This window comes from Sinohyriopsis cumingii, chromosome 12 (genome assembly GCF_028554795.1).
Source record: "Sinohyriopsis cumingii isolate HCF-2022 chromosome 12, ASM2855479v2, whole genome shotgun sequence".
Lineage (NCBI taxonomy): Eukaryota > Metazoa > Mollusca > Bivalvia > Unionida > Unionidae > Sinohyriopsis > Sinohyriopsis cumingii.
Genome location: NC_142972.1, coordinates 9,456,812 through 9,474,589, shown reverse-complemented (window position 1 = coordinate 9,474,589; position 17,778 = coordinate 9,456,812). Strand labels below are relative to the sequence as shown.

Below are 17,778 nucleotides of genomic sequence, written 5' to 3'. Positions count from 1 at the left end.
ATTTTCTAACAAACCAAGTAAGTCAATGGTAGCATTTTCTAACAAACCAAGTAAGTCAATGGTAGCATTTTCTAACAAACCAACTAAGTCAATGGTAGCATTTTCTAACAAACCAACTAAGTCAATGGTAGCATTTTCTAACAAACTAAGTAAGTCAATGGTAGCATTTTCTAACAAACCAAGTAAGTCAATGGTAGTATTTTCTAACAAACCAAGTAAGTCAATGGTAGCATTTTCTAACAAACCAATTAAGTCAATGGTAGCATTTTCTAACAAACTAAGTAAGTCAATGGTAGCATTTTCTAACAAACCAAGTAAGTCAATGGTAGCATTTTCTAACAAACCAATTAAGTCAATGGTAGTATTTTCTAACAAACCAAGTAAGTCAATGGTAGTATTTTCTAACAAACCAATTAAGTCAAGACAGCATTTCATTGTCTAACACATAAGTTAAGTAATGGTAGCATTTTCATAAAGCTCTTTGTGACACCAGTATTGCTCGACACTGTGAAGAGTATGAGAAGTCTCTCCATTATAAGACAAGTATTTAACATCTAAAAGGTACAGTACAAAAGTGCTCTATTTCACAGGACAATGCTTTTTTCAAACAAATGAGATAAAGAAGAACTATTTATGGAGTATATAATATTAATAGTTCTGGGTTAATGATGTTCACTTTTTATTATATATAATACCTAGATACAAATAGCATGCATTATACCCATATACAGACAGTAAGCATTATACCCAGATACAGATAGTATACATTATACCCAGATACAGAGAGTATACATTATACCCAGATACAGAGAGTATACATTATACCCAGATACAGATAGTATGCATTATACCCAGATACAGACAGTGTGCATTATACCTAGATACAGACAGTATGCATTATACCCAGATACAGAGAGTATACATTATACCCAGATACAGATAGTATGCATTATACCCAGATACAGATAGTATGCATTATACCCAGATACAGATAGTATACATCATACCCAGATACAGACAGTATACATTATACCCTGATACAGACAGTATGCATTATACCCAGATACAGAGAGTATGCATTATACCCAGATACAGACAGTATGCATTATACCCAGATACAGACAGCATGCATTATACCTAGATACAGAGAGTATACATTATACCCAGATACAGAGAGTATACATTATACCCAGATACAGATAGTATACATTATACCCAGATACAGAGAGTATGCATTATACCTAGATACAGACAGTATGCATCATACCCAGATACAGAGAGTATACATTATACCCAGATACAGATAGTATGCATTATACCCAGATACAGATAGTATGCATTATACCCAGATACAAATAGTATACATTATACCCAGATACAGACAGTATACATTATACACTGATACAGACAGTATGCATTATACCCAGATACAGACAGTATGCATTATACCCAGATACAGACAGTATGCATTATACCTAGATACAGACAGTATGCATTATACCCAGATAAAGATAGTATGCATTATACCCAGATACAGACAGTATACATTATACCCAGATACAGACAGTATACATTATACCTAGATACAGACAGTATGCATTATACCCAGATACAGACAGTATGCATTATACCTAGATACACACAGTATGCATTTTACCCAGATACAGACAGTATACACAAATATCAACAGTATGCATTATACCCAGATACAGACAGTATGCATTATACCCAGATACTAATTGTATGCATTATACCCAGACACAGACAGTATATATTATACCCAGATAAACACAGTATGCATTATACCTAGATACAGAGAGTATACCCATATCGACAGTATACATTTTACCCAGATATAGACAGCAAGCATTATACCCAGATATAGACAGTATACATTTTACCCAGATACAGATAGTATGCATTATACCCAGATACAGATAGTATGCTTTATACCCAGATACAAACAGTATGCATTTTACCCAGATATAGACAGTATGCATTATACCCAGATGCAGACAGTATACCCAGATACAGACAGTATGCATTATACCCAGATTCAGACAGTATACATTATACCCAGATTCAGACAGTATACATTATACCCATATAGAGATTATACCTAGATACAGACAAAATGCTATGGAACAGCAATATTAATGTTTAAATTAGAGACAAATATTATAAGGTTCTTGTCATTTTCAATTTAGATATTAAAAAAAAAAAAACTTCAAAATGAGAAAGTAATACTACTGGTCTTGCTGAATGTTATGTGCAATAATTATTGTTGATTCAACAAATAGATTTGTTGTAAATGAAAACATACCCTTTCTTGCCTGCTCATGACTGCCATTATATGCAATGTCACCTTAACTGGATCTATTCTCTACCATCATTGATAACACTAAATGATGCTTACTGTTGACTCTATTTGTAACCAAAGCCCTTGCCAGAAGCCAAAGTTGCTCTTGTCCAGGTTATACAACCTTGCCTTTTCAAATGTCTCCTCATCCATTATCCCTTTCAGGATGTCAGGGATCTGGGTCACTGTTCTATACAAAGCTCTCTGTGATTAAAAACAAAATGGTGTCAAAATGAATAGCAAGCTGTGCTGTTACAACAAATGGTCATTAACTAAGTAACAGAAAGAAGGGAAATCAGCAAGTTTTGTAAAAGTTAACAAATAATTTAATTATCAAAGTTGTTAATGAAAATTTATGAGGAATTTACAGTATTTTAAATTAAATCCCAAATAACCATATTATACACTATGACGTGATGCTATTGAAAAGGATTTGAATTTTACCACATCATTATTAATTACTGGTGAAATAATAGTTCCGACTGTTCCCAAATCAACATAAATGGTTCGTTCTTTTCAGATTTGATTGCAATATATTTTTTTGATTATAGTAGTCTTTAAGAAAAACTTTCAACCCATATAATCTCAGTATATCCCCTTTCATCTAATCTAGGTATATCCCCTTTCATCTAATCTAGGTATATCCCCTTTCATCTAATCTAGGTATATCCCTTTCATCTAATCTAGGTATATCCCCTTTCATCTAATCTAGGTATATCCCTTTCATCTAATCTAGGTATATCCCATTTTATCTAATCTAGGTATATCCCCTTTCATCTTACATTTTTGGATGTTGCATCTGGCTAGAAGAAAACAAAAACTTAGAAAAGGTTGTTCATATATTCTATCTCTACTTGTATCTCCCAATATAACAGTTTTTGTACTTGGCACAATATCCATGTTCACTTTCTTCCAAATCCAACATTCCACTGCCTGATTAACATTCCCAAGACAAATGCAGTATTGTTTCTTGAAGTACATTTATCAGTATCAGACAGTCTTATTTTATCCAGAAATGAATTCATTGGCAACATTCCATGAGTAACATAAAGCTGAAACCACAGTAATTTTGAGTTTCTTATTATTTGAAAAACTTTAGCATATAAATCAGGCTATATATCTATATTCAAACTGAAAATTTTATTCTGTTGTTTTTTCATTGGTTGGTTTAACATCTTTTTTTAAAAACTTAGTTGTAATAGTCTTTATATCATTTACTGTTATAAAATACAATTTCTAAATGGAAAGGATAAATGGTCTAACCAATGTCATTAAGTTTTGTTACATAATGACTTTACACATTGAATTATACCTTGAAAGGCAAGGAAATTCACACTGAGACCATACGTAGCTTTAAAGCTATCAAAGTTGATCACAGTTCCCTGATTTGTAACCACATCTCTAATATAGTTTACATTATGTTTAAACCATTTCCTATAAAAATGGGTACCTTGTTATACCTTATAAGTGAGTTCATCCAAAAACTTGTTTTCATAACATCTTCTCCTGTCCAGGGTACATTTTTCTCCATTAACAGTTCCATGCCAGTAAAATATTATGCAAAAAAGCATATGCTGTCTTTTTGGATAAGCTCATTTCATTTTCATCTTCTAATAAGAACAGGCATTTAATCTCACATATTTTATATTTTAAAAAATTGATTATTTTCAAAGATAATATAAATTTATCTACATCATCACCAAGCCACCTTAAAAAAAAGTTTGAATCATAACCTCTCTTTAAGCTTTGTCCATTTTTAATTTCCATAAAAGGTGAAAAATAATTCATTTAATTCACTGATAAAATTTTGTTGAGGATTTGATAATAAGAACAAGTGATAAAGCTTTGGAATAATTAAGGTTTTCAAAACTGTTAATTTACCAACTGGTGCTAAGGATTGCTTTTCCCAATGTTTTAAACAAGTTTTAATCATTTCTGAATTATTATCAAAATTCATTTTTATCATTTTATCCAAACTCACCAAAACCTTTACACCCAATGATATAAATTCAGTTGCCCACTGTAACTTTAACCTGTGATGAAATGATTCTACACTGTACTTCTTGATTCCTATCCAACCTGTAATGAAATGTTTCTACACTGTACTTCTTGCTTCCTATCCAAACTGCTTTTGTTTTGGCAATGTTAAGTTTCAGTCCTATCTGAAATCCTTACAAAAAAGTTCAATACTTTGATATGTACTGTCACTTCTAAGTGGGGCTATTCCAGAGGTATACCTGTTGTGAGCCAACCGTGATTGTGCCACTGACACAGGGATGATTGTACCGCGTTCCTAATGCTGACCTTTTGATCAAGTGGACCGGAAAAAGGGTGCCATTAAGCCAACAAGATCATCTGTAAAGGTCGCATACAAAATGGTCAGCAGGATCAAGTCCACAGACACACTGAGTAATCCAAGGAGTTGCATTTGACATGTCAGATAAGGTCAAGTCCACAGCCACACTGAGTAATCCAAGGAGTTGCATATGACATGTCAGCAGGATCAAATCCATAGCCACACTGAGTAATCCAAGGAGTTGCATATGACATGTCAGATAAGGTCAAGTCCACAGCCACACTGAGTAATCCAAGGAGTTGCATATGACACGTCAGTAGGATCAAGTCCACAGACACACCAAGTAATCCAAGGAGCTGCATATAACATGTCAGTAGGATCAAGTCCATAGCCACACTGAGTAATCCAAGGAGTTGCATATGACACGTCAGTAGGACCAAGTCCACAGCCACAATGAGTAATCCAAGGAGTTGCATATGACATGTCAGATAAGATCAAGATTCAAAGAGGTGGGCAGTACATTCACCAAAGAATGAGCTTCCTTGTTAATAACCTGAGTAATTTGATCTGTTCACTCCAAGGCATGCTCACTGTCCAATTTTTAGGCCATTAGAACAATTGCCAATGACACGAAGTCTAACATTGAATGCATGGCAACATTATTTCCAACCAACTTCATTGTGCTATGAAAAACATTCTTATTCACTTTGTAAAAAATTCTGTAGATATGCAGACCACTAAAAACTCCAAAGTCAGGATTTCAGCATGGAAGGTGTCAGTGTGTTCTGTAAAAGCGTAATGATGGTGGCCTTAAGCTGAATTCAGTCCGCTCCATGGAAAGATGAATGGATCATTCATTAAAATCCCTGTAGTTGTAGAGAGATAAAGCCATAGGTACAGCTGGATGGATGGAACAGGGCTGTACAACATTATCTGATACACCAAATGGATCAGTAAAAAAAAAAGATAAAGCCATAGGTACAGCTGGATGGATGGATCTATCAGTCCTGGATGGATGGAACAGGGCAGTGTAACATTATCTGATACACCAAATGGATCAGTAAAAAAAAAACATTTGTCTGGATTTACAGATCAAAAGGCAATGCTCAGACGTGCAGGGGGGACTTACACCCACTGGGCTGCTTAAAACTGGAAGGACACTTCCCCAGTGTGCCAGAAATACATGTGGAAGAAAGGATACAAAGGCAGAATCTGCAAATTGACTGCAAAATGTCACTGTTTTGCTCCTTTTTTCCAGAGAAGTGTTAGCAGCTGAAGGTTATATACATCTTTGGGGTGGGAGACCCAGCAACATCCCTGACAAAGTTTGTATGAGATTCTGTCTCAAAAAAATACTTCATATGTCTGTATTGTCCTTACAAGATTTCTTTTCTTTGCCATTGGCTGAGTTATGCAGCATAGCAGACCATACATCCTTAGACCAAACTGCACACACAAAGTGGTGTAAACAGACAAAGTCCAAGAATGTGACAAATTCACTAAAAGAGTGGAATTTTTCAATAAAGGAATGATTAATGCACAAGATAAATTCAAATTTATGGTTTGGCAATTAAAATTCTCATTGAATTATATTGGGAGGTTCTTGTATGATGCTGACTGTATGAAAATGAAACTTAAAAACTAGCTACACCTTTTGACAGCAAGAGGAGGTAATGGGCAAGAGTTATTGCCATTTGTCTATTCAACATACACATAAAAGATGATTTTTCAACTTTTCAACTTTTAGGGTTGGATTCAGGAGATAGCAGGCTTATATCCCAAACGTTAATGTAATCAGGGATTGTATTCAATGGAAAAACACCATATCAATGTTTTTACTTCTGCAAAGTACATATATAAATATTTAGAAATTCACAAGTCAACTTAACTTTCCTTGTAGAATTTATAATTTTACAATTAGAAGATTTTTTTGTCCAAGAGATGTGCATTAAATACAGCATTTTGATCACGGCATGGGCATTTCATGTACCATTCTGATCAACGTATGGACATTTAATGTACCATTCTGATCAACGTATGGACATTTAATGTACCATTCTGATCAAGGTATGGGCATTTAATGTACCATTTTGATCAAGGTATGGACATTTAATGTACCATTTTGATCAAGGTATGGACATTTAATGTACCATTCTGATCAAGGTATGGACATTTAATGTACCATTCTGATCAAGGTATGGGCATTTAATGTACCATTTTGATCAAGATTTGGGCATTTAATGTACCATTTATGTACCATTTTTTGTATCAAGATAGGAAAATTTATTTACCATTTTTTATCAAAGTAGGTGCATTTAATGTACCGTTCTTATCAAGGTATGGGTATTTCACGTACCATTCTGATCAAGGTATGGGCATGTAATGTACCATTCTGATCAATGTATGGACATTTAATGACCATTTTGATGAAGGAATGGGCATTTAATGTACCATTTTGATCAAGGTTTGGGCATTTAATGTACAATTTTGATCAAGACATGGAAATTTCAAGCATCATAACACGAGGTTGATTACTATTCCCTTTCCCTGGGTGAAAAACTACAAGATAATATACATTAAGCTCTCCATGATAAAGCCATATATACACTTACTAGGCATAAAAAGACAAATACATACTTGCAACTAACAAGGGCTCATTCCAATCCCAAAGGACTTAGCCCCAATATCATAGCTTGGAAACTATGGACTTAGCCTCAAGGTCATAGCTTGGAAATGTGTAACTTAGCTGCAAGGTCATAGCTTGGAAATGTGTAACTTAGCCCCAAGTTCACAGCTTGAAAACTATGGACTTAGCCCCAAGTTCATAGCTTGGAAATGTGTAACTTAGCTGCAAGGTCATAGCTTGGAAATGTGTAACTTAGCCCCAAGGTCATAGCTTGGAAACTACTTATACATCCACCCCATAACCATATATACACTCATCTGGAATGAAAAGACAAATTTGGACATGCAAATAATATTTAGCCTAAGTTAGACCCCTACCCAAAGAGACTTAGCCCCTGGGTCCTAAACTTTGTAAATCAAGGTAGCATACACCCTACCTGTCGAGATGACATGTATTCTTCCCAAAGATAAACAATCCACATGAAGATGAGCACTGAGTAGAACACTGTATCAGGACTTATGTTAAGCTCCATGATGGCTGTTATTGATACGAAGTCTGAAACGAAAATAATGCTATTTTACCCATGGTACAAAGCATACATTTCTAACCCATCTTGTTAACAATGCTATCTTGCACATGGTACAAAGCACATTTCTAACCCATCTTGTTAACAATGCTATCTTACACATGGTACAAAGCACATTTCTAACCCATCTTGTTAACAATGCTATTTTACCATGCTACAAAGCATACATTTCTAACCCATCTTGTTAACAATGCTATCTTGCACATAGCATGAAAAAACATTTCTAACCCATCTTGTTAACAATGCTATCTTACACATGGTACAAAGCACATTTCTAACCCATCTTGTTAACAATGCTATCTTGCACATAGCATGAAACAAACATTTCTAACCCATCTTGTTAACAATGCTATCTTACCATGGTACAAAGCATACATTTCTAACCCATCTTGTTAACAATGCTATCTTGCACATAGCATGAAACAAACATTTCTAACCCATCTTGTTAACAATGCTATCTTACCATGGTACAAAGCATACATTTCTAACCCATCTTGTTAACAATGCTATCTTGCACATAGCATGAAACAAACATTTCTAACCCATCTTGTTAACAATGCTATTTTACCATGGTACAAAGCATACATTTCTAACCCATCTTGTCAACAATGCTATCTTGCACATAGCATGAAACAAACATTTCTAACCCATCTTGTTAACAATGCTATTTTACCCATGGTACAAAACATACATTTCTAACCCATCTTGTTAACAATGCTATCTTGCACATAGCATGAAACAAACATTTCTAACCCATCATGCTAACAATGCTATCTTGCACATAGCATGAAACAAACATTTCTAACCCATCTTGCTAACAATGCTATTTTACCCATGGTACAAAACATACATTTCTAACCCATCATGTTAACAATGCTATCTTGCACATAGCATGAAATAAACATTTCTAACCCATCTTGCTAACAATACTATTTTACACATGGCATGAAACATACATTTCTAACCGGTCTTACTGACAATGCTATCTTTCTGATCGAAGGAAACTTACATTTCTAACCTGCGCTGCTAACAATTCATCATCATTGGATATTACAACTTTCCAAGGACACAAGCTTGATTGGTAGTCAGATCATACAATGGAGAAGATGCAGGTATAATTAGTAGTGCTGTTCAGTGAAGTCACTTTCAATGAAATATCAAATTAATTTATTAAGATTTCTTTCATCACTTTAAATCAAGTTTGACACGATTCATACTGTTTTAGACTTTTTCCAACAAGAAGTCCTGGGATTGCACATATAGCCCTCAATAAAGGCATTGCTATAAAATGAATTGCCATTGCTTTGTAATGATTTATCACCAAGTTTGAAGACAAGAAGACTAGGGCAGGAAACTGAAAACTGACATATATTAATCAGTACTGGACCTATCAATTTGATTTACAGGTAATGTCTGTAAAATCATAAATCAAACCATGTTAAGTTATTATTTTCTGGTGTTGTTTCATTGACAAATGCTTACTTTATTAATATTTAAAACACTTTTCCGAATGTGATTATAATATGCATTAATTAACATTTGCATAATTCACTGCCCAGGCAATAACCAGACACTTACAGCAACATCCAATCACACCGTCATGCAATGTATATACTGCCAGTGAATGTGTCAAAAGTTTTCAATAGTAGCTCTCATGACTCCTGGATAGATATAAGTAGAGAGATTCATTGTCCAGTGAAAATTGGAGGCATAAGGCTACATGATTTGTTGCCCAGTGCACAATGCATTCATAAACAGTTACAAAGATTTGTTGTCCATTGAAAAATGCACTATGTGGTTACCATATTTGCCAGCCTTTAAGACGATACTTTTTGATCAGAAAATCTTAGCTTTGTCTTATGCTCCAAATTGAGTTGTATATGGATTATGTCATCCAAATCATTTTATCATATGTCACATAATATTTTGTATGGAAAAAAATCTCCATCAAGTAAGGAAAATAATGTGTAAAAAATATTTCATTTTGGGGACGAGATCATGTATTAAAACATATATGACCCCATATTAAGAAAGATTTTAAACAATTACATGATCGTCAGTATTAAAAATGAATGTACATCAGATGAATTGCACTAAAGCAGCATGCGCTAGTGATATAAGTTGTTTAAATTTTATTACATATATGTGTGTTAGAATTAACAAGTTAGAAGATAAATAACCTTGACAAAGACAGATATTTCCTTCTTAAACCTCGTAATAAAATAAAACTTATGCCTGATGATTGTACGGTAATCTGTATTGTTCACTTACTTGATGACTGTGATCTCATGAACAAGTGCAGTACTATATTCCATTATCAATTAATACCACTGGGTAAGCAATTATGTTGAGTTTTAGTTCTCACTTCCATTATCCAAGAATCACATGGCTTTATAGTGGTATTTACATGCTGATTAAATATGCTACAGCTGTAGTCAGGTTTTCCAAGCTAATAACTGTTTGAAATCAAGATTTGGCAGACAAGATCAGATTAGTGAGGTTACCAATAGGGAAATGAGGTTACGCATGGGGTATTATGAAAATGGTACCATATTATGAAAGGAAATGCCGGTTACTCATGAAAATTTCTCAACCAGTGATTTTTTTTTAACTTGCCAATAGAACTGTCAACATTTTAAAGTATCATCAAAAATCAAAAACAACTGCCTCCTAAGTACAGAAAGAGTAAATGCACTTTATAAAAATATTCTTATTTGTTTGGAAAGGAGATATCACGGCATCTTTGCTAGCGAAGGTTCCGATATGATAATCCTGTCTACACCTTGGTGGATCAAACAGATATTTTGGTGCTTTGTCGTAGCGACATCTATTGGATTTCATGAGTTGCATCCTTTAGTAGGTAATTGTAATGCCAACTAGCCAATAGCGTTGTGCATTATACATCGACTGAAAATGGTGAAGGCAATTGACCTAAAAAGGATACTTTGGATGTTTAACATTGAAAGTATGACTGTGTGCCAGAGGGAAGCCATAACAGCTGTATCTGAATGAAAGGTGTTTGTGCAAACATGGACTAGCACTGGAGAATTGCTTATTTATCAGTCCATTCAAGCTGTGTGATCCCCTTGTCTAGATCATGTAAGAACAGTGTTCAAATCTGAACAACTTAATTGTGATTGGATGCAGTGGCTTGCGGCCAGAGCCAATGAAATTTACAGACCCAAAGCACAGAAATATCTGCTCGATATGCCAAGGTGTAGATAGGGTTATCACGTTGGAATCTTGGATAGTGAAGATGAGGTCATTGTACTTGCCAAGAAAATTAGCATGTGTCATTCCTGGGATTTAACCTAAATGGAGTCTATATGAATATAAATTTGTGAATATTTAAGCTTTGAAGGAGTATGGCATGTATTTCATAGTTCACATTTACTATTTAATTTATTAATGTCTTCTCTCTTTGACAAAGCTTCAGCTAAACAGGTAAAAAAACAAAAAGCAAGAGGAGCTGAAATCTCTCTCTCTCATATTATTTTATTTTGATCATGAGGTGCAACAAGAAAAATGCAATGGAATACATATGCCTCTGTTTCTGTATCTCTCTTCCATAAAGAACTGTGGAAATAACATTTTAGCATTAATGATTCAATTTCCCTATTGCTGGTAATCTGAAATGGCATGCAGTGATACCTTTATGAAACCAGAAGTTACTATAGTTTACTTCCACAAAGCATCAATAATTTTATCCTTTCTGTAATTCTATACATTTTCAGGTCAGCATCATTATACGTAGCTAAAAGTACATAATACATTTAAAATACTTTGTGCGAAACAAGTTACCGTATGTACTTTTAGTTACATTTAATGATCCTGACCTAAAAGGCAAATGAGTTACAGACAGGATAAAATTTGCAATGCTGTGTGAAATGAAGTGAAAAAGTCAAAACCAAATTATTGATTTGGCCTCGTCTTATACTCAGCATTGACTTATATATGAAGAAGGATGGAAAGTTTGCCAGATTTTATTGTTCAACTTACACTCCGCATTGACTTATAGGCCAGCAAATACTGTACAAAGATTCCTTGCCCAGTGAAAAATGCATGCATAAAGCTGTATGGCTGGTTACAAAGATTCCTTGCCCAGTGAAAAATGCATGCATATAGCTAAATGGTTACAAAGATGTGTCGCTCAGTGAAAAGTGGATGTATGAGGCTACACAGATACAAAGATTTGTTGCCAAAGAAAAATGCATGTAAAAGGCTATATGGTTACAAAGATTTATTGCCAAAGTAAAATGCATGCAAAAGGCCATACAGTGACAAAGATTTGTTGCCCAGTGAATAATGTATGCATGAGGCTATCTGATTACAAATCTTAGTCGCCCAGTGAAAAATGCATGCATAAGACTACATGGTTGCAAAGATTCACCACTTGACTTCAAAAAACCCATACATGTCTTTATGTCACAGTACTGTTACATATAATAGTGATTTCTCATATTTTCCTAATTGGTAGAATATGTTGTTAAAACATTAAAAAGAAATAATAAAATAACTGAACACTTTCAGTTACCTTTGTCACTTTAATATCAATATAAAGCAAGTAATGAGCAAGTGTTTTCTCACTGGAAGATTTAAAACAAAGGCAGGGCTGAGCAAATCCCATAGCCCGACGTCCCGGACTAGTCATTTCTGAAGTCGGACAAGTAAACTTTTCCAAGTCGCTAGTCCGGGACAAGTGCTTTTTAAAAAAGTCGGGCTAGTCCTTATTTTCGTGCTTTAATCACTATATCTGCCTTTATTTGGCCAATCATGCCCTCTGGGCATACTGAATACTTGATTCTGCCCCTCTTCGTGTATACATTTACATCCTTTTACCGCTTGACTGCATATTGGGCTAAGCGACCAAATTATCGGCAAACTGAAACATGTCAAACAAAAGAAAGCCAGTATGATCAATTAGCAGTGTTGTAAGCAGTTTTGTTGCACTGAGTTTACTCACTCTAGATCATAACGAGCGGCTCACTATGATTTTAATCCAGCGAGTCAATGTAATTAAATTAATGAAAGGTACTTTACCGACATCAGTGTTGGTTTCGTTTATGAACTGATTAAATGACAGTAATGATTCTTCCATGTGCGATATTGTGTTTGAAGCGAAACAATTACGCTAATTAATGAGCCGTTTCAGTTCGTATTTAAAAGAGAAAATTGATGTCATGATCACTTTAGAAGTAGTTGTCAAGCATGCTGATAGTTACTCTGTGGATAAAATGAGTTTGCTAAATTATTTTCGCAAGTAAGGTAATAACAGCAATTCGGCGAAGGTAAATTTTTTGAAATTGGAGGGATAAAACATAAGATGGATACTGAGTGTGCAGTAGCTATTTCTGAGTGTGAACAAGGATTTAGTTCAATGAACTTAATCAAGACTTCTTTAAGGAGTTCCTTAAACCAAGAGAGTTTACAAATGCTATTGAACATTTCTGCAAATGGACCAGAGCTTGAGGACTTTAACCCAGACACAGCTATCAACTGCTGGCTTAGTGTTGGTGCAGGTGGCAGACATATACATGGACATATTTTCAAATCCATCAGCTAAAACATATATACATGAACCTGAAGAAGCCAAATATATAACAACCAATGTTTTTGAAAAATTAAATTCTTTTAAGAAATAATTATGTTGTATATCACTTTGTCTGTTTTTTCTATGGATTAAGCACGTATGTCTCATCAAATCTCGGCAAGTGATTACCATTTTGGGACCAATGAAAAATAAGGTGGGACTAGTGACGAGTAAGGTGGGACTAGTGAAGAGAAAGGTGGGACTAGTGAATTTTCTGAAACCACTTGTCCTGGACTAGTGGTTAAAAAAAAATTTGCTCAGCCCTGAAAGGCATTGAGATACATGTACATATAAGCAGCACAGCAAGCCAAGAAGAAACCATCATTATTGGACAGCGTCATGGCAAGAAATATATCAATTTAGGCCATTTTTTATGTAAATATACCCGCATTCAATATGAGAAACCGCAATACCACATTCATTTTGGCTTCAGTGCATACAAGAGCTTTTTGCTGCAGCAATTTCAGTTGGCTGTGTGTCACTGGCCAACCACTGCAGATTTAGATAGTTACATGTATATTTTTATATACACTAATAGGACTTGTATGCAGAAATGCATATTTACATGTCCATGTGATGTCAATATGGGTTACATTCAGAAATTTCAAGTTTTATGGCATGATTCTTTGTGGGATAAAATTAATGGGATATGCACCGAGGGATATTGGTAATAAATTGGCATGATTCTTTGTGGGATAAAATTAATGTGATATGCACAGAGTGATATTGGTAAAAAATTGGCATGATTCTTTGGATTATAAAACAAAAACCAGATGTCATGTTTCAGTTATTTACAAGCATTTGTGAATGTGTTAAGTATATGAATTACGTTGAAAGACTGTGAATCATCTTATGATTTTCTGGAACACATTATTTCATGTCTTAAGTTTATGTAATTTTCTTGTTTCTTGAGTAAGCGTGTTTTATGTTTACTATTTTCTCATAGTTATACCAACAGTGTAGCTAGTAAAGTGTTGGCTTCAATATCAACACTTTTAATTTTTAGCAACAAGCTCTCAAATGTCAGCATATTTTTAACAGATCCAGATTAATTACAAAATGAACAAGCACATGCCACCAGTAACAGAGTAATAATGTTAAACTTGAGATTTCTGACTGCCCTTCATGTGCCACACAAAACCTCTTGACGTGCCACTTTGTGAACTTGTTGCTTGTTGCCACCTTGTGGCACATGTGCCATAGGCTGCCGACCCTTGAGATAAAGTTTAGTTAAGCTTTTAGACTGCAAATTATACATCAGTTAACATACACAAAGCAAATTCCTCTACTATAAGGTGTTGGTCATTTAATTTTCAGGTACAAAATTTTTTGCCATACCCAGCTCTATTAAGCACGTTGTCTGTAAACAATTCAAACATATGGAACAATTTTTTTCTAACATTACATACAATAAGAGCTATTATGGGATGCTTTCAGAAGTCAAATGTAAAGATACTTGAGTTACCCTTTTCCCCTAAAATAGCTAACAACTACTGGCCCCCTCACTCTTTCTCTCAAAACAGAAATAGATGTAAACAATTTTGAGAGACATGTTATGGAGGAAAAAACCATCAAGAAAAAGGCTAGCAACTCTCTCTTTCGAGAAAAAGGCAACAAGGTAAACTATCAGTTAAAAATTTGGAGGCATGTTTATTCCAACATTACATACTATGTAAAATTATGGTGGTGCTTTTAAATGTCAACTATATCAATACATTATCAAGAAAACGCTGCTAGCAGCTCTCTTTATCTTTTTAGAGACACTTTGTCTTAATGTAAAACACTGAAGCCAGACAAAGTACACTATGAAAAATTTTCAAGTCATAAAAGGTTTTTTCTAACACTGTATTTAGCTAGAACCATTATGCAAGGCTCGAATTTAACACAAATTTCTTTGTAGCCAGAAGAACTAGCATATTGAGAAATTTACAAGTCCTGCCAAATCTTTACTAGTCCTGTTCACAAAACAATGTCACACGGCTTTCATATACGTTTACCGATTCAATTTTAAAGTTCGAACAACCCGCAACAAAACTGGATGTTTTCTGTGTGTTTGTTTTTGCGAATTGCGTACACCAGTTACACCACATAACATTCCTTTCCTCATCATAATTCAGCCATTCCCTGTCTTTTGTACATTTCTTTTGAAATTTTCCATTATGCTTTTCCCTATCATTAGAATTATTCCTCATCATTCTCATTCAGCTTTTGCTTTTTTTCCGGTGGCTGAACACCTTCTATCAAATGCCACATTTTGTCTGTCTTATAAGGAGGGAATTGTGCCTTGTTTTGAAATACGAGATGTTATAGTATAGCTGACATGAATTATTTAAAGCAAGAAAAGGAATGGCACAGTGTCTTTTATATAAGAAAGTCAGAGCAAGAAACACGTTTCAAAACACGTGTCTTTGCCCCCTCCCAAAATTAAATGGTTTTGATTCTACCTAACATCTGATTAGTCAAGTCTTTATTAGCGACCACAGTAACAAAACACTGTCTATTGATAACCAAAACTTACTAGCCCATCGGACTATTAACATTATGAAAGTTACTAGTCCAACAGGAAATCTGTTAGCCTCGGGCGAGTGGACTACCACTAATTTCGAGCCCTGTTATGGTGGAGCTTTAAGAAGTCAAAAGTAAAGATACTTGGGTTATCCTTCACCAAAAAAGAAAACAGCAACTCCTTCTCTCTCACACTTTCTCTCTAAAAAAGTTTGACCTAGTATGTCATCTGGCCACATGTTTATTTAAACATTTTATACATTTAACAAACTTATGGTGGTACTTTTTGGTGTCAAATGTAGTGATACACATTACAATTCCACGAAAAGTTGCTAGCAACTCCCTCTCTCATACACACACACACTTTGCTGAATGGGAAAATAGAAGTCAAAGTATTTTATAAGTGTGACATAGTCATGTGATTACAAAGGTAGAAGGTTTTACTCCAGAACTGATAATGGGGTGGGAGGGATAAGGTGCATGATTTTCATGCTATCATGTGATTTTTCAGACTGATCAGTTAGAAATCAGTAAGCTGGCGACCTAAAAACAAAATACAAATATCAGGGGAGGACTAAAACTGAAAGAAGCTAACAGCTGGGCACTTTACAGTACACGAGACAAAAAGCCATAACACAAACATTAGTTATTTTAATATCTAATCGCTACATATACTTTTCCCAGATATTCTATCACCCGTGTCCACATCGAGCAACTAGCAAGTCATATTTAATTCATGTCCGAAAGTAGGTAACAGTCGCACCATTCGCAATATGTTCGGCCACTGAATTAAAAATATAGGTGTCTTGCTTTAGTACAGGCTGAAAATTGTATACTTCTTACTAAATTTGTAAGAGATAAAATCTTAGTATCTGCGTCGACCAAGGATGATTTACCTTACGAACGCCAAACTTTAAAATTCACCAACCTAGCATTCCGCAAGAGAACATGGAAACCGGCCGAGTTCATAAGTTCCGGTGTTAAAAATTTCGTTCGGAACATCACTTCGACTCACTGAATCGGTGACAGTTGAGGTAAAATAAAATGTATATCATTCTTGTTATGTAGAAGCCTGTTTTAGTCCAGTTTCAGGTATCAGCCTAGCGTAAGTCAAGAATGTATTAAAGGCCTTTCAAATCCAAATTAAGTGGTTTTATTAGCCTTGTGAAAGTCACTGAACTCACAGGAGTCTGATGTTTTATCAATAAAGTACGGCGAAATCTCTGACAATATGAAATCACCTTATCGGTAATATAAGTGTTCATTTATGGAGAACTCGCTCTGGGAGAACTCTCGCCATGGAGAAATCGCCTTGGTGAGAACTCATCACAGGTGTCAGGAGAAGTCGCCCCATGGTGGTCGGAGAAGTCGCCCCAAGGATCATATATAGTAATTGTGATATGTCGCCACATGGTTGTTAAGGCTTTATTTATTGTTGTTTTTCTTCAACTTAATAACTTATTAAATCTATAAAATTTGCAACGGAGTGAAGCCATCATATAATCAAGACGTATTTTAGTGAAACCATTTCAGTATTTCTAACTCAGGTTTGTTTCTATTAATTAAAAAGGGTACTCTCTGATATAATTTAGATATTACTAAAATAAGAGGGCAAGATTAAATTCCATTTAAAATAGTTAAATCAATTGTTAGTGAAGGGTCTGCTCTTTGATGGATTGGGATAAAACTTATGAGGGAAAGTGGAAAACGATGTGTATGGGGTGGAATAATTGTGGTTTAAAAAAAAACAAACCACAAACGCATAAAATTATGTGCAAATAGTTTCGCATTTAATTTATGCTTCTTCAGGCACGAC

General features: G+C 34.8%; 1 protein-coding gene across 3 annotated transcripts in view; it reads right to left on the bottom strand.

Annotated features, from left to right (window-relative positions):
• The window catches only part of LOC149785987 (CAAX prenyl protease 1 homolog), a 58,052-nt gene extending 41,007 nt beyond the window's left edge, over positions 1–17,045 (bottom strand). Inside the window, exons 1-3 of one of the 3 annotated variants that reach the window (XM_089976253.1) lie at positions 16,891–17,045; positions 7,718–7,836; positions 2,417–2,563 (exon numbers count right to left, since the gene is read on the bottom strand). In XM_089976253.1, the coding sequence (XP_089832379.1) occupies positions 2,417–2,563; positions 7,718–7,836; positions 16,891–16,912 (288 nt within the window). In that variant the 5' untranslated portion in view covers positions 16,913–17,045. Of the gene's footprint in view, positions 1–2,416; positions 2,564–7,717; positions 7,837–16,805 lie in introns of all 3 variants that reach the window. The other 2 variants (XM_089976254.1, XM_089976255.1) reach the window with 2 other exon arrangements.
• Positions 17,046–17,778: the final 733 nt, after the last annotated feature.